General features: G+C 38.9%; 2 protein-coding genes and 1 non-coding gene across 3 annotated transcripts; 2 read left to right on the top strand and 1 right to left on the bottom strand.

Moving 5' to 3' along the window:
* The first annotated feature begins 2,711 nt into the window (after positions 1-2,711).
* On the top strand, positions 2,712-4,862 carry LOC139937693 (uncharacterized). The gene has a single exon (XM_071932963.1). The coding sequence runs from the start codon at positions 2,712-2,714 to the stop codon at positions 4,509-4,511; it is 1,800 nt and encodes a 599-aa protein (XP_071789064.1). The 3' UTR covers positions 4,512-4,862.
* Positions 4,863-7,767: 2,905 nt separating this feature from the next.
* On the top strand, positions 7,768-20,833 carry LOC139937734 (CDK5 regulatory subunit-associated protein 3-like). The gene is made up of 13 exons (XM_071933023.1): positions 7,768-7,887; positions 8,781-8,850; positions 9,624-9,755; positions 10,543-10,643; positions 11,086-11,223; positions 11,701-11,790; positions 12,372-12,508; positions 13,486-13,654; positions 16,171-16,269; positions 16,997-17,122; positions 18,519-18,724; positions 19,500-19,671; positions 20,207-20,833. The coding sequence occupies exons 1-13, from the start codon at positions 7,882-7,884 to the stop codon at positions 20,276-20,278; spliced, it is 1,518 nt and encodes a 505-aa protein (XP_071789124.1). The 5' UTR covers positions 7,768-7,881; the 3' UTR covers positions 20,279-20,833.
* Positions 17,857-17,929, bottom strand: Trnad-guc (transfer RNA aspartic acid (anticodon GUC)). Its single transcript has one exon. It is a non-coding gene; the product is annotated as a tRNA-Asp (tRNA).
* Positions 20,834-22,290: the final 1,457 nt, after the last annotated feature.

Here is a 22,290-nt window from a genome sequence, read left to right on the forward strand (position 1 = left end):
TCTTATTAAAGTCACCTGGAAGAGGTATTTTGTCAAAATATAGCTTTTGTTACTAAATAATTATGTGTTTTGATGAGTACAATATGAATAATAGTTAACTAAGGTTCTAAACATTTAATTTCCATTTTATTAACAAATTTAAAGCCCGACCCGAGAGGGCGCAGTTCGTGAAGTCAATCGAGGCGCGAAATTTGAAGCACGACGGCTCGAAGTGTATGCTGCACAGCGTTAGAAAATACGTCGGACGGGCCACTTTGCAAACTGACCACATTTTCAGTTGTTTGGCTGCCTCCAGCAGCAATACACCTGGTCGACATTGCCGGAAAATGCAAGTAATAAACTTTTTTTCGAAACGTACAAACTCACGACTAGGACTTCATGTACTTGCACGTACGTGTGTTCGATGTTCGACTGACGTCACAAAAGGGGTATGCGGAGTCACCCCCAAACAACTTATCTGTTTTGTAAACATATAAAACGTTACAAAAAATTACTCAAACAATTATTTTATTGAGGGAAAAAAATTATATTTCCAGGTGACTTTAAGAATTTGGTTTTGGTGTTAAAGACACTGGACACTATTGCTATTATTGTCAAAGTCCAGTCTTACAACTTGGTGTATCTCAACAAATGCATTAAATAACAAACCTGTGAAAATTTGAGCTCAATTTGCCATCGGAGTTGCGAGATAACTATGAAAGAAAAACACCCTTGTCACACGAAGTTGTGTGCTTTCAGATGCTTGATTTCGAGACCTCAAAATGCTAAACTTGAGGTCTCGAAATCAAATTCGTGGAAAACTACTTCTTTCTCGAAGACTACGTCACTTCAGAGGGAGCCGTTTCTAATAATGTTTTATACTATCAACCTCAGCTCCCCATTACTAGTATGTTTAAAAGAAGAAGAAAAAAAAAGTCAGCTCCATTCCTGTGATACACAAACTAGCGAAACCAGGCAAAATAAACATGACCTAGCAACCTTTACATAATAACTCGTCAAATTTGAATAATATAATAGGAGGCCTATTCAACCAACACGCAAAACCCCAAATGTAGAATTCGGTGTATTCACCAAAACAGCTGGTATTCACCAAAACAGCTCGTGCACATTAAAACCCATTCAACCAACACAAACAGCTACATCAGTTTATAGATTATGGTTTTTCCACATTCGTCACATTCACATTCAACAGCTGTTAAGGTGTGTCACTCTACCATTAATAGTCCAACTATGGTTCAACTCAGAGCTTGATGACTGAATTTCTTTGGTGCAACGTTCAACACTATTTGATGCTGTTTTTCAAGCCATCACTATATAGTTTCTTCCAATTTAAGTAAGTTGGACTATTTACATTACAAAAAGGAAACCAGGAGTATAGGATTTGTTATGATATTTCAAAAGTAACATTGTATTTGTTCTGAGAGCCACAACCGGTAGTGGTATACAAATATTGACTGCTTCGAGTGCTATGGTTAAAACAATGACTCCCGAGGTGATCCCCGGAGCGTTCTTTTTTCCCGAGGCAAACCAAGGGAAAATAGAAAGCTCTGGGGATCACTGAGGGAGTCATAGTTTTAACCATTGCACGAGTAAAAGCAGTCAATATTTGTTTTATAACACCCCAAACATTTCTAAATACTATACTATTATTATTAAGTTACAGACCTGAATGCTACAATCCACGGACGACGCGAATACAAATTGCAAAAACTGTTACTGAGCTACATGTAGTGCCGTGCAATCCGAAATGGTTACAGACTAGTAATTTATCATCCTCGTACACTTAACGGACGTCTGGGTACTGCACGCCGTGTGCTAGTCTTCGGACTAGCGCACGGCAAACCGACGCACTATCACACGGCAGTCGTCTAGCAAAACTAAGACATGTCATGTGACGCGCTCTAAACCAATGAGCAGACAGAATACTTGTAAGGGTGTTATAATACTCTTTATTCAAAGTGTAGAATAACACACTGATAACTTAACCAAAATACTATCGTTCATGTATGATAAGCTTCCATGATGTTAAGGGATGCCCTTCCGGCAACTCTGTCTTTATACAGCAGTAGGCATACACAACAATTTAATTGTTAAAACAATTAAGTTGTTGATTATTGACTCCTACGTTTTCATATAAGCACAGCTGCCCACATGCTGACAAGTTAAAAACATTTTGACTATTATTTTAGACTCTATCCTATTATTTACAAAAACAATTGACAGTTAGTTATTTCAGATAATTTAAGAAACAGCAATAATGTATGTTTTGTTTAAAGGAATTCAGTGGGAAGTACACGCAAACTTTTTCATTGCAGGATTCTGATTTTAAAAAGAGTTACATTAAGGTTTTTTTTTCGTAGACAAATCGACATTATTGCGTTTACAAAACTATGTATGTCTCCCCTATTTTCTACTGCTGTTTTAAACGTTGAATATTGCTTTCACTTTGTGTTTGCTTCTTTCTGTGTTGTGATATTTTGTGCAATAAGGGGGAAACCAAACTAAGGGATAACCCAGCATGCCATTAGCACTCAAATTTTCCATTTAAAAAGATGGTCAAGAGAAGCAATTTATGGTTATAAAGTGCGCTACTCTACACTCCGAACTTGAGTCTGATGATGCCCTAGACCGCTTGGATTATTAAATTCCCTTTTTCACATTTCCTTGCATTTCCAGGTCAACAATTTAAGCTTTTTTACAAAGCAAACGAGATGGCTGAAAGAGTGACAGTTGAGTCAGTCTTAAAGAAGATCAGCCAGAGACATCTTGAATGTCACATCGGCATGGACCGCTTCAAGGAGCCCAAAATGCTGGAGTGTTCTCATTCATATTGTCTGGAATGCCTTCAACAACTTGCAGAAACAACCCCAACTAGTCGTAAGTTTATATTATGCCCAGTGTGCCGTGCTGAAACTTCATTGATTGGAAAAGAAGTTTCTGACTTACGTACCGATTTCAAGTTGACCTCTATGTTAGATGATATAGAACAGCATGAAACCGAACTACAAAAAGAAATTCAACCACCTGGTCAGGGGTCTGATTCTAAATGTAGCAATCATACTGGCAAGGATGTTATTATGTACTGTGACTCATGCAAAGAGTTGATATGCACAACTTGTATTGCAAAGGACCACAAAATGCATGATCATCTTGAACTGAATGAGGTTATTGACAACTGCAAGAAGAAAGCCAATGAGATACTAGCAGCAGTAGGAAAACATCACAATTATTTCAAGATTGCTATGAAAGACATCGGTACATCTCGCAAGACATTAGATTCTATGTTTGTTGCCACCAAAGCAAAGATCTCCAAGAAGGCAGATGAGGAGATTGCCAAGGAGTCTACAAGGATCAGAGAGGAAGAGAACAAACTGATTGAAGAATTAACCAAGACTTATAAAGACAAGGCCACAGAAATGGAAATTGCAGAAGCCACAAATAACAATGAAATGACAAAAGCACAGAACGGGAAAGTTTTGGTTAATCAACTCATGGTTAAGGTGAACTTTTTTGAGAATCTACGTCTCATAGAGAATCTCTTGCAAGACCTAAAAGACTACATAGAGATAAAACCTAAACAATTACCCAGTAACTTGACTTTTGACCTTGAAGATGATCAGAAATCATTCGGGAGACTGAGAATCAAAGAAAAACAGAAACAAAAAGAAGCAACTTTTGCTGCAGCTACAGCTTGCAAACCCCGGACAAAACTGACATGGACACTGAAAACAGAAATGACAAGATGTATAAACAGCGACCAACAAAAGCAAACAATCTGCGCATTGGATGCTGCTTCATATTGCAATAGCGATGTTGTTGTCTGTAACTACAACGGAACCTTGATCAAAGTATTTGCATCCAGCAATCAATCCAAGGTCATCCCAAAAGAGCTGTCAATTGCCGGTCTCAATAATCCAAGTAGAGTGACTGTGAACAAGAAGGATGAGCTCATTGTTGTAGATAACACTGCAGTTAGGATCTTCAATAGAAAGTATATTGGTCTCCATCAGTTCACACATATGCATCCATTCTTCCAGCCATCCTGTATAGCAGTCGATGACGACAATCTGATATCAGTTGGATATGAGTTTCAGGGTGAAATCAATCAACACAAATCAGATGGATCCCTCATCAGAACTCTGCCTGCTCCAGGGATTAATAATAACCTGACTGTCCACAAACGTCAACTCATATACACCAAGACCAAGAATGGCAAACAAATTGTATCAATTGACTACAATGGTGGCATTGTATTCTCAGTAGATATCAATCAGTCCACTTGGCCCTGTGGTTTATGCAGTGACAAAGATGGCAGCATCTTCGTGGCTGTATTTGACAAATCATCATCGAGTAAGATCCAGCATTACAGTCATGATGGCGAGTACATGGGCTGTATCATTAAAGGCTGCGCTCGTCCAAATGCTTTAACAATCACACCAGCTGGTGATCTAGTTGTGGCTTCAGGTGAATCAATTCAAGTCTACTGCCACGACAGACAGCCATGGAACTAACTCATAGTTCTCTACGTGCACGACAGTTGCCAACACCGTCAGTAAGAGAATATTGGATCGAAAAGGCCACATTTTAAGTACTTGAACCAACTATTGTCGATAATAGAAGAGTTTTGAAAGAGCAGTGGCAGCAGACTTACCAGGTAAAATGTCATTGTTTATGTAGTTCTGAGCATTGTGACATTGCAAGTCTGCTGCCACCAAGCGTCTCAAAAGTCCCCTATTGATCGTCTTGCTGTGGCACAACAATCTAGACAAATCAAATGAAGAGAAGGCAAAAACTTTTCTCTATTGCCCTGCTCAATCAACACCAACATGTTTTTAGAAGATTGTAATCCGTTTTAATTTTCAACTCGGAAGGCAGCATCAAGTCTTAGGATATCCTTTTTGTAATGCTATTACTGCGAATTAGAATAGTTTGTTTTTTGTTTTGTTTTTCCAGTTAGAGTTTGAAGATTTTCTAAACAATGACTGTAGTCTGCAAAATGTAAATACTTTATTTTTAAATTTTAACAATTTTATTGTGGTAAAAAATATGGGCAGTCAAAATGGGAAAAGATGGCCTTTCAAATTGTTTTGAACAAAAACAGATTGGGTACACAGCAGAAATTACATCTGAATAACCACTAGTTGTAAAAACACGGCCATTCCATTGAAAAACAGCTTAACTAAAATTACTTAAAAACATGCCTACAATAGTACACCTTTGGAACAGGCGCCCCCGTTTACATAGTAGTTTTCCCGTTTACATAGTAGTTTTCATTCCAAGTAAATGCCTGTGAACAGAACTCGGGAAAGTACTATGATCAAGTATACAGTTTTAAAACACATTGGCGTATAGGGTCAAAGCAAAAATTAGCAGGCCAACCCTCTTTTTCGGTTATGTGCTCATGCTCAGAACTACGTAAACAATGGAAGTTTATCTGGTAAGTCTGCTGCCACCCAGCGTTCCAAAGTTTATAGACCACACGGATTCTTGAAGCTGTTTAATTATTTTTTTTCCTCTCTATCCTTTGGTGTATTGTGTATGATGATGAAAAAATAATCGATAAAAAAGACGTCTGAATCATAGCATGAGTATAAAAAAGGCAAACAACTTGGAAATTGTCGCTTATAATGTGTCACAGTTATTATTTCTTATAATCGCGTTGTATTGAGTTATGCCAATTTTTTGTAGATTAGTAAAAAACAAATTATTGAGAATTACCACATCTGTATCAAAATAGCTGTGCGCAGTTGAAAACTTTCGAAGTAACTTGCGCACGCGCAAAACTATTATTCGAGGTTGATACGTCAGGCTTTTGAGAACCAAGACTAAAAAATAACATAATTACCTTCTTTGTTTCAAATTCTTAAATTTGAACATTGTATCAATGATTTCTTTGATGGAATTGTGATTTACATTAATATTGAAACGTCAGGCTTTTGAGGACGAACCTACTAAGTTAGCATTGTCTTCTTTGTTTCAAGTTCTTACATTTTGAACACCACGCGAATTTGTTGCAATTTACTGAGATTGGGCGGTGAGTGGACTAAGTCAGGTGAGTCGGTGCGGGCGCTGTTGGTGAATTGGCCGCGGTGTGCGTGAAAGGGAAAAGAGAAACGTCTTGCACCAAGACTAACCATGACGGCGCGGCGGGGGTAAGTTTTTGTTAAAGGAACACGTTGCCTTGGATCGGTCGAGTTGGTCTTTGAAAAGCGTTTGTAACCGTTTTTTATAAACTGCATAATATGGGTAGAAAGATGTTGTAAAAGTAGAATACAATGATCCACACAAACATGCCTCGAAATTGCGTGGTTTTCCTTTTACCTCGTCGACTAACACGCCATTTATGGGGGTCAACATTTTGACTCCCATAAATGGCCGACCATGTTAGTTCGCACAGTAGAAGGAAAACCACGCAATTTCGAGGCAAACTTGTGTGGATCATTGTACTCAACTTTTAAAACATCTTTCCAACCATTATGCATTTTATAAAAAACGGTTACAAACGCTTTGTTTTGACCAACTCGTCCGATCCAAGTTCCTTTAACCGGTGTACAAGGTTCCAGCGCAGGTACGAAACGGCCGCGTGTTCGTGAAAACAGTGACAGTTGTTTCGTAAAATACTCGTCGTAAATAATGTTTGAAGATGACAACAGAACTTTGAGAAGAGGGGAAACAAATATTATGTTGCCAAGGTATACCAAAACAATTGTTGCATGATGTGATTTCGGTCGATGGGTTTTGTACACCCTCGGGGAAAATGGCACCCTTGGCTTCCTGGTCCGGGGCGCCATACCCCTGGCAAAACGCCATGGACCGGCCCCGTCAACAGCGCAACAGGTTATTATTCATATTTTTGCCTGGTTCTGGGCACCATCAATTAGTTCCCTTGTTGGGAGCATTTCCTATGGCCAAGTTTCCTTTTACCTTTTTCAACGCTCTTGTTATGCCATAACCAAAACAATAATATTAAAGATAGCCCCATCAAAGTGTCGTTAGTTTTAGAAATCTCAGCACATCATCCCAGTTTAGCTCTTACCAGGGGCCAATTTCATAGAGCTGCTTAAGCAAAATATTTGCTTAAGCACGAAAATAGCTCGCTTATTTTACACATGTTACTGGCCAAAATTTCCTGCCATGTACATTGCTTTTGACTAGTATTAAGCTGTTGTTTATTTAGAATTGCAATTGAGTGGAGTCTTGGCCGGTAATCTGATTTTACTAAGCAATGAATTTTTTGCTTAAGCAAAAATTTTTGCTTAAGCAGCTCTATGAAATTGGGCCCAGCTGTAAAGGGATTACTCCATCAAGTATAAAGTATCAAGAAATACCAGCGTGTGGCATAGGGGCAGACTGGTAGGGGGCAGGCACATGTGACATAAATGTATACGAAAAGGAGCCCTAAATATATTTGGCACTTCATCTTCCCCAGATCGTTCGACCCCACATTAACTGTTGGGACTTCACAGACAGTTTTGCGGTCTTCTGCCAAGCCGAAAATCTGTCCCGTAGATTCTGTCCTCATACATGGGCTGGAAGAGGAGGCGCTGTCAGAAGATGTTTGTACACTGTTCGCCATAATAGATGGGATAAAATCTCCTGCCACGCCGGAGCTGAAAACGTGATTTCGAAAAGGGCCATCCACAAACTTGTCTGTGGGGCCATCCCTTTCCGAAGAGCGCCCCCAAGAGTTCGGCTGTTTGTAAACATTAGGCTGGTACTAAGATAAAAATGTATGCATCTGTTTTCATTGTGACTGTTCCAGGTACCAGACAACGATAAATGACTGCGTGTACTGTCTGAATCAGAAAACCCAGCATATGGAATCAGCGTATTGCAGACACCTGAGTGACATCAATCACACCCCCACCTAAAGTTCCAATAATGCAGGTATTGTTATCTTCATAACACCGCTCCTCCTCGGTTTCAGAATATAACGTTCACGGTTTTCTTTTTTTCGTGAGCTTCACACATTTTCAATCAACAAAGTCAAAAGTGTCACTGTGGTGGTTAGAATAGTTGCGATGATGATTGATGATGGTGTTTTTTTTTTGCAATTCCCCCAAAATGGAGTTGCATTGCCATTGGTTGGACAGCTATGACAGGATTTCTTTAAATTTAATTAATATAATAATAACACTAATGTTACTGAAACAACATTAGAGCGCTTAATATATTATGTTAAACATAAAACATATGTTTCTAATCTTAGGTTAGCGCTAGTGTAGTATATATATAACCAGATTGACAGAACGGATAGGTTTTATTGAATTAATGAGGTAATGATTAAAAATAAAAAAAGGGTCCAGTTGAACATGTTGAATTGACCTTTGAAGGTCACAGGTGTGGAATGCTTGTCATTGAAGAATATTGGGGAAGCTTGTTCCAAAGTTAGTATATTAAAATCGTTTGCAGTACACGCTGATAAAAGTTAGTAAAACATAGGATTTGATTTTTGAACTGCTACCGTCTACGAAGTTTTTATTACATATTTTTGCTCAAATTACAAATAAAATCTTTAATAAAGTTCATTCTGAAGAAAAAAAATTGCAATCCCCTGGATCCTCCTGGGGGTCGTCTGTCGTCAGTATTTCAATGGGAAGATCGAGGGTTACGAACCTCGGGACAGGAGAATCATGTTACGACTGTAGAGTTTGTAAAACTGGCCTCTGCTGAACAGGTGTAGTGTTGTGTAAAAAAATGTGCAATAGAGAACAACTTTTGGTATTGATAGAAAAAGCATTATTCCTCTTTTTCCTCCCTTTCTAAATCTATTTCTTCAGAAAACTGATGACCTAACTGCTCAGCAGATTGAAAACTTACCTATTGATATCAGCTCCAACAAGCTTCTTGGTAAGAAATTGCACGGGGTGTGTACAGAAATTGGTGGATGTCATGTGTGTATTTATTACTTCAATTGTACGTGTACAGGCCTGGTACTTCATGGAGGCAACAAAGGCGATGGCCTCCATGCCCCCTGGTCATTGCCTTGGTGCCCTTGAAGGCTCCAGTAGAAATGTCCTTATAAGGTGCCCTTTACCGAGGAGAAAATGCCTTGGTGCCCTTGCCCTTTCAAAATCAAAGCATACAGGCCTGAATGACATGTTTCACTCTAGAAGGGTTCTTGAGAAAAAAAAACAACAAGGGACCAAAATACAAGGTGTATAAGCAACACTAGAAGTTGATTTTTTTCCTGAATTTTTGGCACCTACATGTACAAATGTATATGTAAAAATACACAATATATACCGGCCTGTATGCTTCGTATTGAAAACAGAAAGGGCAAGGGGACCGAGGCATTTTCTCCTCGGTAAAGGGCACCCTATGAGGAAGTTGTCAATTTCTACTGACATCTACAAGTACATGTAGCATTTTTAGCATTTATTCAAGGGCACCAAGGCAATGTCCATGGTAGCAATTGCCTTCGTTGCCTCTGTGAAGGATCAGGCCTGCATTTTAGACTCACTATATGTTTTGTGCTAATATTGAAAAGGAAAAAGGAAAATGTTTCTTGACAATAAGCATTATCAACTGAATACAATCTGTGACCTGGTGACAGCATTTTATCAATGCTGAAATTGTTTACTGACATCATTTTGTTTCTCATATAATTTTGTTTTTAACAGATTGGCTGATAAATCGCAGACATGTTGATCCGAAGTGGCAGGCAGCGGCTCTAACCGTCAGAGAGAAGATCAATCTGGCAATTCAAGACATGCCGGAGGTGGATGAAATCAAGGAGCTTCTTGCAGGAACATGTGAGTTTGTTTGGAATGCAAGTTACTATTTGATCAGACGTGTTGACAAGTCGTTAGAAATGTTTGTTGCGGTGATAGCGATCCGACTCTCTCTGCAATTCTCATAACACTGCCATTATGTTTGTGAGACTACTGCACTCGCGACTGTGGTCTCATTTACAGGAAGCCAGGAGCCTGGAGCAGGATTAAGAGCAGTCTTTTGTTCCGACTGGGGGGGGGCAGAGGGGGAGATACTGAGTGTTACGCTTTTTAACATTCATAAATACCTCGGACAGTTTCGCCTATTCCTATTGGTGGAGATCGCATCACGTTGGGGTGTTTAAATGGTTGATAATGACCAGTTGGAGCTGTTTATGACACGTTGTTTTTGGATACGCTTGTGCAGGTTAGCCCACAACCTCGTTTCAAGGGGTGATAGATCTCGCCTTGCAATTTTAGCCCATGAATAGGAGGATGCATACTACGCGCACAAATGCAAACCCCAAAACTGTCTCAGTCATTAAAATGCAACACACATACAGAGCTCAAGGCTCGGGCCTTTATCGCACGGCCACAACCCGTCTGGTTTTAAACGGCAGTTTAAGAACTCGTCGCTACCCTTTTATTTCGGCATTTATTAAAGACTACAACTTGTCTTCACTATTTTTCCTTTAATTTTGTATCACTTTTCCTTAAAAAAACAGGGTATACTTGGCTGAAATTATTTACAAGAAATTGATTAATTATTGATATTTTCATAAAAACTCAAGGCTTAGCAAATTTTGTTTTCTTCTTCTCATTATTTCAGATATCAATTACTTCCACTGTGTGAGGATAGTTGAGCTTCTCAAGGTCTCAGAGTCTGGTTCCAAGAATATCTTTGGTTATTACTCATCACAGAGAATGAAGGTACTAGACGGTTATCTCTCGTAATTCTCACATTCAAATCAATGTTTTTCCCTGGTTAATCAAGGACCAGGCTTTATACTTCACTGAGGCAACAGAGACTCAATTGGTCATCGAAGTTGCAAGAGAAAAATAAAAGACAACTTGTTTGCATAAATTTGTGTGCTATCGGATGCATAATAAAGGGCTTCAGGTCTGAAGTCTTTTAATAATATTTGAGTGAGAATGTACCTCTTTCTCAAACACTACGTTACTTTAGAGGGAGCTGTTTCTCACAATGTTTTATACTATCAACAGCTCTCCATTGCTCTTTAACAAGTAAGATTTTACGCCAACAACAATTTTGAGTAATTACCAATAGTGTCCAGTGCCTTTAAAAGTGTGACCACTTAATCGCAAAAAACAAGGAATCTGTCAATCTTAAATTTATCTTATCCTTTGGAAGGACTGGCAAGAGATCATTAGCCTGTACGAGAAAGACAACATCTATCTGGCTGAGGTAGCTCAGATGTTAATTCGGAATGTCACTTACGAGATTCCAGCCCTGAAGAAACAGACGGCAAAATGTCAACAGATTCAAACGGTTAGTAAAATATATCAGTTGCATCCGTAACGGAGTGATCGTTTTAGCAACTTTTTCTGGTCTGTTTACTGGAACTTTATGGTGCTCCACAACTTTGAACTTCAAAGTTTTTGTGGGATCATCCTTTCTTGCAGTAAGGCAGGAGGGGCAACTAGACGTGGTGCAGTCGTTTGTCATTTGGATGTATAGTGCGCACACAGACCGGGTCCGTTTGTAGCACGTTCATTACATTCACAGACAGGCACAACTCATTACCAGAATTTAACTAACTGGGGTCACACTATAGACATTAGGCAGGGGAGTTTCGCATGCGAACGGATATGCATACACATCGATAACTAAAGGTATCTGTAACCTACTTACGTGTAGCGAGCAAGATATCAGTGTCGTCTGCTTGTATAGCGGATAGCGAGTAGTGTATGACTTAGGATGATTAGTCTCCAAAATGATTACCCTTGTCTTTCTTTAACTCATTAGGAATGCCAGAGGAAGGAGAAGGATTATCAAGACAGTGCGGGAGCAGCTAAAGCAGAGTACCATGCAGCCTGTAGGAAGCTTGGAATTAAGGTAATGTAGGTTCTTAATATCATTGACATGATTGATATAATTCTGGTGATGTAACAGAGGATGCCTCATAAATAAACTAAATAACAATAATAGTATAAAATGACGTCTTCTATAGCGCCGGTATCCACAAAAAGTGCTCATGGCGCTTGCTTCAATAAAAAGTTCCCTCTTGGTTGTCCTGCAGCGGTGCAAAGATCAAGAAAATGAAAACAAAATCCAATGGCTTTGGAATGTTACTTAAATGTAACTGTAGCTCGCAAGCCTGAGGAAACAAGTAAACAATGGTGCTTGCTACATGTACATGTACATGTATGTAACCAAGAAACGTCAGGTTTAACCCCTTCTCATCCTCCATAAGTGTAATGGGTTCTTTTATATGTGTACTACTAATCCTAATACACAGGACCTACGGCTTAATGTCCCATCCGAGAGACGAAACAATTAGGGTACAGCATCTTGCTAAAAGATACAAGTGTCATGACCGGGACTCAAAAAGTGCTTTACTGGCATCAGTGCTAGGGTCAAAGCAATAAAAACAATAGATAAAACATTCTTACTGTAATTTTTGGTTTTGTTAAAAGGGAGAGAAAGTCAAGAGAGAACTTCTGGAGAAAGTGAAGACTCTGCCCGAAACGTTCTCGGCAATCACAGAGAAGGTCGTTGACCTTTCTCATGTGGTGGAGTTCTACAATACGTTTGTGCAGTTTACGATAGGCAGGTAAGGGTTGAAGTATTATTCCATTCTAACATTTTAGATTCTTTGAGAGGAAAGCTGCTTTATAATCATACAGTTAAGTAAATACTATCTTTTTTTTAATGAGACATCGCCAAACTTACAAGGTGGGAGTCACTTGAGGGCTACACTTTACTGATTAAGGCTATCGACCCAAATCAACTGTCGCCAGGGACATGTTGTCACCTACATGTACTCCTGGGGCTGAAACAGGGTTACCCCCTTCACTGTCCAAAAGGATGTGGGCATGGGTATTATACACTATAGGAGCTTGGTGTTAGAGCAGAATGTACTACCTTCCCAATTCTTTAATACAAGGCAATTGTGGTTAAGGGCCTTACTCATAGGCATAAGTGTCATGAAATGGGATTCAAACCCACACTCTACTGTTGACAACACCAGAGCTTGGGCCCAGTGAACTAGACTGCTCGGCCATGACACGCCTCGATGCATGCCATAACTTCCCAGTTGTCATGATGAAGCTCTTAAAGGCAGTGGACACTATTGGTAATTACTCAAAATAATTGTTGCCATAAAACCTTTCTTGGTGACGAGTAATAGGGAGAGGTTGATGGTATAAAACATTGTGAGAAACGGCTTCCTCTGAAGTTGCATAGTTTTCGAGAAAGAAGTAATTTTCCATGAATTTGATTTCGAGACCTCGATCAGGTTTAGAACTTGAGGTCTCGAAATCAACCATCTAAACGCACACAACTTTGTGTGACAAGGGTGTTTTTTTCTTTCATTATTATCACGCAACCTCGATGACCGACTGAGCTCAAATTTTCACAGGTTATGCATTTGTTGAGATACACCAACTGTGAAGGCTTGTCTTTGACAATTACCAATAGTGTCCAGTGCCTTTAAGCACATCGCCTGAATGTGAAGCGCCTTGGGCGTCACGGAGTCATGGATAGGAGAGCTATATAAGAAGCCATTATTATTGTATTTTGCATTGACAGCTGTGATGAGAGTGGACAGTCCAAAATCGAAGTGCTTCCGATGCTTAAGTTCATTCTAGAGAACGGCAACTGCACCGTTTACCAATGGCAGACAGGAAAGAAACCAAAGTCTGTCGAGGAAGTCTCGCTGTCGTTTCTTGAGGAGGAGGAAGAGCAGAAGGAGGATGAGGTTTGTTTTTAAGTGTAGATTTAAATTAAGGGAAGATACTTTTGAATTAGAGTTGCTGTTACCAAATTATTCTTTATTTTCTTTATGAGAAATCATCTAATATCTCAAGGCCATGGACGGCCATTTCAAGGCGAGGGCTATGAGGGCTAGCTACACTTAACTGATTTGGGCTGTCGACCCAAATCTCCTGCCACCAGGGCCACATTGCCACTAGACTTGATTCCAGTCCCATTCTCGTGTGAGAGGTCCTTAAGCTATTACCTCAACTTACTATGAAACAACCCGTAGCATACAGTACAGTGCGCGCTCGCCGTCAAAATGTGGTCCCGAGAATGGGATTGACGAGGTCATTTCTTACTCTGCACGTTGTTATGGGAAAATCTCCCCAAATGGGGAGATGTACAAAACCAATGGGAGCGTGGAAGCGCTGCCCTGCCGGTAAAATGTTCATTATGCTCTGTGACATCACAGTAGAAGACGTTGTAAGGCACGCGTCTATACGCGGCACGCACGTGGGGTGTCAGTGTCATAAGTCGTTTTATTGCACTTCCCAAAATTCAAATTTTGCAAACAAAATCGACCCTAATGTATGTTACAGCGTATTACTTAAATTCAAATGAACATTTAGTGCTTTCTTTTTTATAATTAATTGGTTATTAAAAAATGTATTTCAATCATCAACTAAGTACTAACCCACAAGTGACAAATGAACTAGTCTTCTTTTTGGGTGCGTTTGATTGGTCAAAACGTATTACGTAACAATGTTACATACTCATAAGTGAATACATTTACATACCAGGCGACTGCGACATCGTCAAGTCCCTGTCCCGCATGCGGAACAGGTTTTGGAATGCAGAGCATCACAAAACAGTAGTTTCCTGGGGATGGCACGGGATTGGGACTTGAGTCAAGTCTACATTGCCACCTACTCCTAAGGCTAAAACAGGGTTACCCCCATCACAGTCCATAAGGATGTAGGCATCAGAATCATCTACTAGGAGCCTGGTCGGTAGAGCAGAATACTTTACCTTCCCTACTTTTTAGGAAGCGTTTATGGTTAAGTCCCATGCTCAAGGGTACAAGTGTCATGACAGGGATTCGAACCCACACTCTGCTTCTGACAACACCAGATTGTCTATTTATAGACTCTCATATAAGGAACATCTGAAACAAGTCTGTACAAAGGTGCAAACAAGGAATAATGTTCTCCTTTTTGCAGTGGTTCCGTCGCAGGTCAACCTGAGGGTGGTTTTACATGGCTTCTTCTCTGTGACCAAGACGGATAATAGTTTGATTTAATGAGTGAACCAAACAACATAATTACATTTCAAAATCTTGTAGATCATTTGTTGTCAAAGTTCAGTCACGTTCTCTGTTCTTCAAGGGGAAAGAAGCAGAAGAGCTGAAATCAAATAATATTGTTTTGTCCATCTCTGATTCAAAGCCAAATAATAATAATATTAATAATAATAAGCAGTTCTTGTATAGCGCATAATACAAAAGAGTCTCTATGCGATTCTCTAATTAAATTTGTTGTGGTTTTGGTTGGAAAGACACTATTTGATCATAGAGCTCCACGATTCGATTTAGGTTTCATTTTGTTGAATTTGTCTTAGATTTCTAAAGAGTGAACCAACAATGAAGTTGGACAGGAACAAAATAATTGTGAATAACATAGTTGACGTCAAAAAAAAAAAAATTATCTCGGCTCTTGTAAAATTCTTCAGACGGCTTATAATTGGAGATGAGGAAAAACAAGTATTTGAGTTAACATTTGTTTATTACTCAATTCACAATTATTTTGTTCCTGTCCAACTTCATTGTTGGTTCACTCTTTAGGAATCTAGGCAAATTTAATGGAATTAAGCCTAAAATAAATTATGGCGCACCATGATCAAATAATGTCTTTCCGATCAAAATCCCAACAAATTTAATAAGCTGTAATTTCTTCCCAGCGTGCCATCCAAAGAGTCAAGACTTAAAACACCTTCTCGATAAGGATGTCAAGTATTCAATTGTATATTAATGTTGTGTTGTTTTTCCACACATGGTATACTCTACGTGTTTAAATCAAATTTCTGGTTTGTTTGCCCTCAATTTAACTCTTTGGTCAGTGCCAAGGTGGTATAATGTATGCACATGTATGATCTATTTCATGTGTTCTAAAAGTGGCATATATAAGCCTTTTTGAGGTAAATTGTGGATGGGATAATAGTGTTGGTTTGGTTTGGGTGTATACACACAATTTTACCCAAACCTTATAGTGTTGTAGCATATTGTCCGCCATATCTATAAAAAAAAAGGCGTGTTATCGTTTATGTACCATCTTTTTCAAATTTGTACAGGCTTGTTATTTTATGCTTATGATGGGATACACCAAGTGAGAACACTGGTCTTTGACGGTTAGCAAATGTGTTCAATGCCTTTAAACGGTTAAACAGCCCCACCCCAATTTAAGTCGTTATGGCTCACACAATGTGTCCCAATGGCCCCTATTTTTCTCCTGTTTTACACAGATTGACTGGGGTGATATGGATGGCGGAGAGGCTGATGGGATTGATTTTGGAATCACGCTTGAGGAAGGAGGATCAGAGGTCATCAACTTTGACATAGAGGTCAGTTCCTTTTTTAGTGTTTTATGAAAGATTATTACCTTAAAGGTAGGGTCATGGATAAGTAAATAAATAGGGTAAATACTCCAAAACCAATTAATTACCATTCATAAATACCTCAGACAAACTCGCTATTCCTATTGGTGGAGAGCACATCACATGTGTTTAAACCTTTGATAATGACCAGTAACCGGTTGTGAGCGGATACTCTGCGCTAGTCTTGGTGCAAGACGTTTTTTGTTATGGGCGATGCGGGCGCTGTCGGTGAGTTGGCAGCGCTGTGTGTGAAAGGAAAACAAGAATACGTTGCACCAAGAACGGAACGAACGGAACCGGAAACTGTCGGAAATAGGCGTCTCATCAGTCATAACAATGCAACACACAGACGTCGTACATGTACATACAGAGCTCAAGCACGTCGGAAACGGATAAGTTTTACAGAGTTTCTTACTTTATTACGCCTTTTAACCAAAAAGGCATTTATGAATGGAAATAAAAGAGCAGTGACTCGTGCTTTAAAAACCATTTAAAACCTTGCAGGGGTGTTTTAATCGGCAGCAAAAGAACTCGTCGCTACCCTTTTATTCCCTTATTACAGCTTACTTTGTGAGAAGCTCTGCAGCTGTTTACAGTATTAGCTATATTTTCAAAGTAAAACAGTTTGAATCATTTTGTAAGTATTACCTCGTTGCACTATGATGATATTATTGTTATCATCATTATAATTTAGGTGGCTGATGAGACAGCGGATAACATCTCTCTTGCAAAGGATGATGGGATAGCAAGAGGCACGGACTCCTTCACACTCCTGGATCATCCACCGACAAGAAATAACTTCACTAATGATTTACTAGAGGCAAGTGATATTAATTTATGAAGTCTTATAAATTTTTATATGATGTAAAATTTGCTCCAATTTCACTTTTCCTGACGAGTAGAAAGAAAACTTAGGACGATCTTGGCACTTCATGTAATCGGGCCTTTAATACAAAAGCCTCTTCACACTATTATATTCCCCGGGAAGAAATAGCCACCCCTTGTTAGTCTTTCAGGATAAAGAGTAACAGATAACGATACACGAACAGCATTCTCCAGATATTTTGCTTTGATACTACCTTAAAACCTTTATTCATAAATACTCCAGACAGTTTCGCTACTCCTATTGGTGGAGAGCGCGTCACGTGAGGGTGTTTAATCGGTTGATAATGATCAGCTGAAGCTGTTTATAACAACTGGCTGCCTTCCGCGTGTTGGGCGCGCGCATACGCCAACTACACGTGAAGGCGTAATTCATAGCTTTTAGTAACAGCGGGTAATCTATTTCTAAGCGCGCGCGTAATCTATTTCTTAATGCGCGCATAATTTATTTCTAAGTGCGCGCGCAGACACACAACCCACGTGCATCAAACAGATTCCTCACAAAGATTTTGAAAAAAATACTTAAAACCTTAAATTTTCAATTGTCAAAGTGTCTTTAATTGTATTTTTTTACAAAAGGGCATTTATGAATGGGAATAAAAGAGTAGTAAAGAACTCGTCGCTAGCCTTTAACTCCCTTCGTAATAAACCACAAGGGAATAAAAAAAAGATTGACTAGAGCAGGACTTGAACCTGCGACCCCCAGATTGACGTCCTGGTGCTCTACCAACTGAGCTATCCAGCTGTTTTGTTTTAAATTAGATGATGGCTTGGTGTTTCGACCCTAGCAGTGTCTCAAAACCCCTTATATTGGCCGTTTCCTCTTTTTTTGTTATACCTTAGGAAAATATATGGTAACTACTTTTTCACTGTATCACTAGGTACACATGTATTTGTGAGTTAACAGGGGTAGAAATAAGCGTTTTTTCATGGTAGTCAGCAGGGCTAGTAACCAATAATTTTTAGTAGCCCTGATGAGATTTTGGTAGCCCGAAAGACACATTAAGTCTTGCATCACGGCTCAAACTCTACATTACACCATTGCACAGTTCTTTGTTGTTTGTAGTGATGATTTTTGCATTGTTTTTCCACTAGCCCGTCGGCCTATCAAACTGGGAAAAATCAGTAGCCCGGCTGTAAATCTGGTCGTCCCGGACTAGCGGGCTAGTGGCAATTTGGACCTCTGGAGTATTCTGGCATTAAACTGACAAAAGCCAAGCAGGAACCCACAGGCACCATCAAAAGTTTAATTTCAATGTTCACTCTGGTCCAGATATCATACGAAAGAAGGGGGAAGAGTCTAAACCAAGATTTGTTTCCCGCCTTTGTCACAGCTTGAAGCATTCCTGATGCAACGAATCAACGAAATGAAAGGAACCATGGACATCCTGTCTGCTAACCAATTCCAAAGTGCGCCCTCTATCCTCCAGATGAAGACTAGCGACGACGTGTCGGCCATGCTAGTCAAGGTTCGGAGTGTCCTGAAGTACCTGACAGATAGCACAACTCAGCATTTACTTCTTATCAAAAGCTCACCAAAGTAGGTTGTATTATTATTTTTGTTCTACCCATACACCGATGTGTGATGGGCACTCCATGTTTCCATGAGCCCTGTATCAAATTGCATACTAACTGGCACAGAAGAGACAAATTATGTTAGCCTCAGCTTTTGAGGGAAAATAATAACCAAAGTTCCTGAAAATTGTAATCCTTGTATCCCTTAGGCATGTCGGCAGGATGAAGTTTTTCTGATCAAACTTTATATTCCAATAAAGTCTGATAAAGGCAAAGTTTTTGGGATATAGCCAAAAAATCAGGAGCAAATATGTAAACCTTGGAAGAATAATCTGTAATAGGAATGAACAATCTGAGAAAGGTTACTGACAGTTATGCTTCTAGGATTCAAATTTTGGGGCACAAAGACTGATATCTTCTCGCATAACCACATAACTTTGAAGGGAAATGTTTTTTTTGTTAAACTGCTTTATACTATCGAGAGCTGCTGTAGGCTTCACTGAAAGCTTTTCTGCCATTACATGTAGCTTTCAAAGTAATTACCAAATAATGTATACCTTCCTTTAAATTGGCACAGAAACAAAAAAATGTTTTCAGCTTCTCAAGGCAAATATGACCCAACCCAAGTTCAACAAATTTTAATGTATGCATGTCGACAGGTTGACAGACACCCTGAAGCAGTAGTTTGTTGATCAAACTTGTCAAATGTTGCAAATTAGTCCGTTAAATTGGCACAGACAAGGCAAATAGCCTCAGCTCCTCAGAGATTTTAATCTCTGCATCTTTTTGTCGTCCTGTAGGTACGTCGACAGGCTGACAGAATCCCTGAAGCAGAAGTTTATTCTGGAGGAGAAGATGCTTGCCTCCAAAGAGGCGGTCCATCAGAAATCCCTTGAGTATCTGAAGGAGGAGCAACTCATACAGCCCAAGATTGATAAGCTGGTCGCTAACACCAGGACATTACAAAAACAGGTAAAGACATTAGGCATATAGCAGCAACCGATTTTCATTGTGTAGCACAGCAAAATGCAACACAAAATGTATCAGTTGCTACTAAAAACATCAACACTTGCTGCTCAATGTTCCTGTTCAGTATGCACAAAACTCATAGTCCAAATATTTTGATGTGCAAAGTTAATTGATGAAATTGTTCCCTGTAAAGTGTACAATGTCACAGCGCGAATCTTAGGGGAAATCCACAATACCACAGGGCACCATTTTTTACTAAACCAAAAATTGATGTGAATAATTTGAACATACATGTAAGTTCTTTTTGACTAAAGATGTTACACAGTGAAGTGAAATGATTCAACTGGAAAACACAAAAACCACCAAACTTGTTCGGTCACAAAGTGTACACTGTCCTGGCACTAAAACCCAGTGTTAGTTTCTAGCGCTGGTTATTTACGCATAAAGTGGTTCAAGCAATTGTCTGTTTAAATTATTTAAACATTTCTACACACGATTGACTTTATTTTACTTGTATCTATTTTCTTGTTTTTTGCAGATCGAGCGTGAAATTTCCACACGTTACAAGAATCGACCGGTGAATCTAATGGGATCAATCAATACGATATGAATGTCTCTTATTTTGCTCATTTTTAAACTGGAAGGTTATGTTTCCATTTCATTGTCGTATACAAATTATATTCCACTGTTATATTCATTCAACGTGCCCTGATGCCATCAAGTTCTAAGCAGACTGTTCTGAATAGGCTATTTGTAAACAATATTGTGGTATTCCACCAAGTTGATTTCTTTGATTTGGGGTTGAACAAAGTCAAATTGACAATAGGGGGATTTGAACCAACGACATCTTGAATAATGTGCCCAGCGCTCTACCACCTAAAGCTATCTAGCTTTATATTGGCAGTCTACCTATTTGGTCAATATCTTTAATTTGGGGTGCCCGTCAGAAGACATTGCAACCGTGTCCACTGCCTTTAATTGATATAAAAATAACATTGAGATAACTGCTACACAGTACATCACTGGTTTCCAAACTGTGTTCATAAAATGGACAAAAAACAAAATGTGTACCCATAATTTGGGCTGTGCACACAAGTAATTACTTACATGTACATGGGTTAGTTTTATACATATCATATTAATTGATACAAAACTGAAACTAAAATAGGATCAGAGACACGAGCATAGAATTGCTCTTCATTCATGGACAGTAGGTCTTTCACGCTAATCCTGAGGAAGTGTATTACTGAACCGTGGGAAAAAACCCTTCAGCACAGAAAGTTTACTGTTTTGTGAAAGCAAAAGCATTTCTAATACAGCAAATTAGTTAATATAGTTACATCAGCAAAGACCACTTTCGACAAAGAGTAACTCGATCTTTAGAGGCCTGATTTCAAAGAGGTAGTGTAGACAATTGACTCAGTGCCCCTTGAAATTATCGGGAAGAAATTTAACTTGCCCTCAAAGAGATATGCTATAAAGGGTTTGGGTACTTCTTGTATGACACAAAATACAAATGTCCACAGATTTACACTACACTTACACGGTTTAAAGATAATGATGGTAGAAAACTTGCCTTAAAATATTACTTGCTGAGGTGCTGTAGTTTTAGGGAATCGAGTATAAAATGTTCACAAAAACAAATTGTTGTCTCGGTGAGTTGAAAATTAGTTGAGCATGTACAACAAATTTACGTGACTTTTTCAAAAACATTGCTCCATTTTGTAACCTCAGCACCTGTCAATTTGTTTTTAGGATTTGGGCTACAGCAAGGCAACTTTTGGGGTTTAAAGTTATTTGTCTCAATCAAATTTATCGGAAAAATTCAATAACATCAAAATCTGTTTAGTTTCACTTGATATGTAATGTGGGTGAATGAAACTGAGAAAACGGGGTTTAGAGTCGAGTTGTTTATTAAACATACATAGCACATTTGAGGTCAAAATTTTAAACCCTTGTTATGTTATTTATCAAGAATGAAATTGGCAATAAAAAATAAACTATAATTTGGAATTTAAGTTCCCTAAAACAATATTGTGAAAAATGTAATCCCCGTTGGCCTGTTTTTGCGTGCTTCTCCGTTCTGATGTTTCCGACAAACTGCCCAATCAGCTTGACCCCATGTACAGTATTTCTTTTGGTAACAAAGACATCCCTGAACGGCTGATTACATGTATATAACCAAGAAATGCTAATGTAAAGTCATTAATATGGACAAATAAAACAATATTTATTTCAGAAATTAAATGTTTCAGTTTCAGTCTGTGTCATTTTGCTTTAAAGGCAGTGGACACTATTGGTAATTGTCAAAGACTAGCGTTCACAGTTGGTGTATCTCAACATATGCATAAAATAACAAACCTGTGAAAATTTGAGCTCAGTCGGTCATAGTGAAAGAAAAAAACACCCTTGTCACACGAAGGTGTGTGCGTTAAGATGGTTGATTTCAACAGCTCAAGTTCAAAATCTCAAGTTCTCAATGTTTTTTACAATCAACCTCGCCCCATTTCTCGTCACCAAGAAAGGTTTTATGCAAATAACTATTTTGAGTAATTACCAATAGTGTACACTGCCTTTAAGCCGTCATGCAGTTGGTGAAATGATAATCAGCAGTATGGAGTA

This window comes from Asterias amurensis, chromosome 5, assembly GCF_032118995.1.
Source record: "Asterias amurensis chromosome 5, ASM3211899v1".
NCBI classification, from domain to species: domain Eukaryota; kingdom Metazoa; phylum Echinodermata; class Asteroidea; order Forcipulatida; family Asteriidae; genus Asterias; species Asterias amurensis.

What these genes read in the sequence shown, in the direction of transcription:
- LOC139937693 (XM_071932963.1), top strand. Translation starts at nt 2,712, where the DNA reads ATGGCTGAAAGAGTGACAGTTGAGTCAGTCTTAAAGAAGATCAGCCAG.
- LOC139937734 (XM_071933023.1), top strand. An exon ending in GTAGGAAGCTTGGAATTAAG is followed by an intron (nt 11,791 to 12,371) that starts GTAATGTAGGTT and finishes TTTTGTTAAAAG; the next exon opens with GGAGAGAAAGTCAAGAGAGA. An exon ending in TCATCAACTTTGACATAGAG is followed by an intron (nt 16,270 to 16,996) that starts GTCAGTTCCTTT and finishes ATTATAATTTAG; the next exon opens with GTGGCTGATGAGACAGCGGA.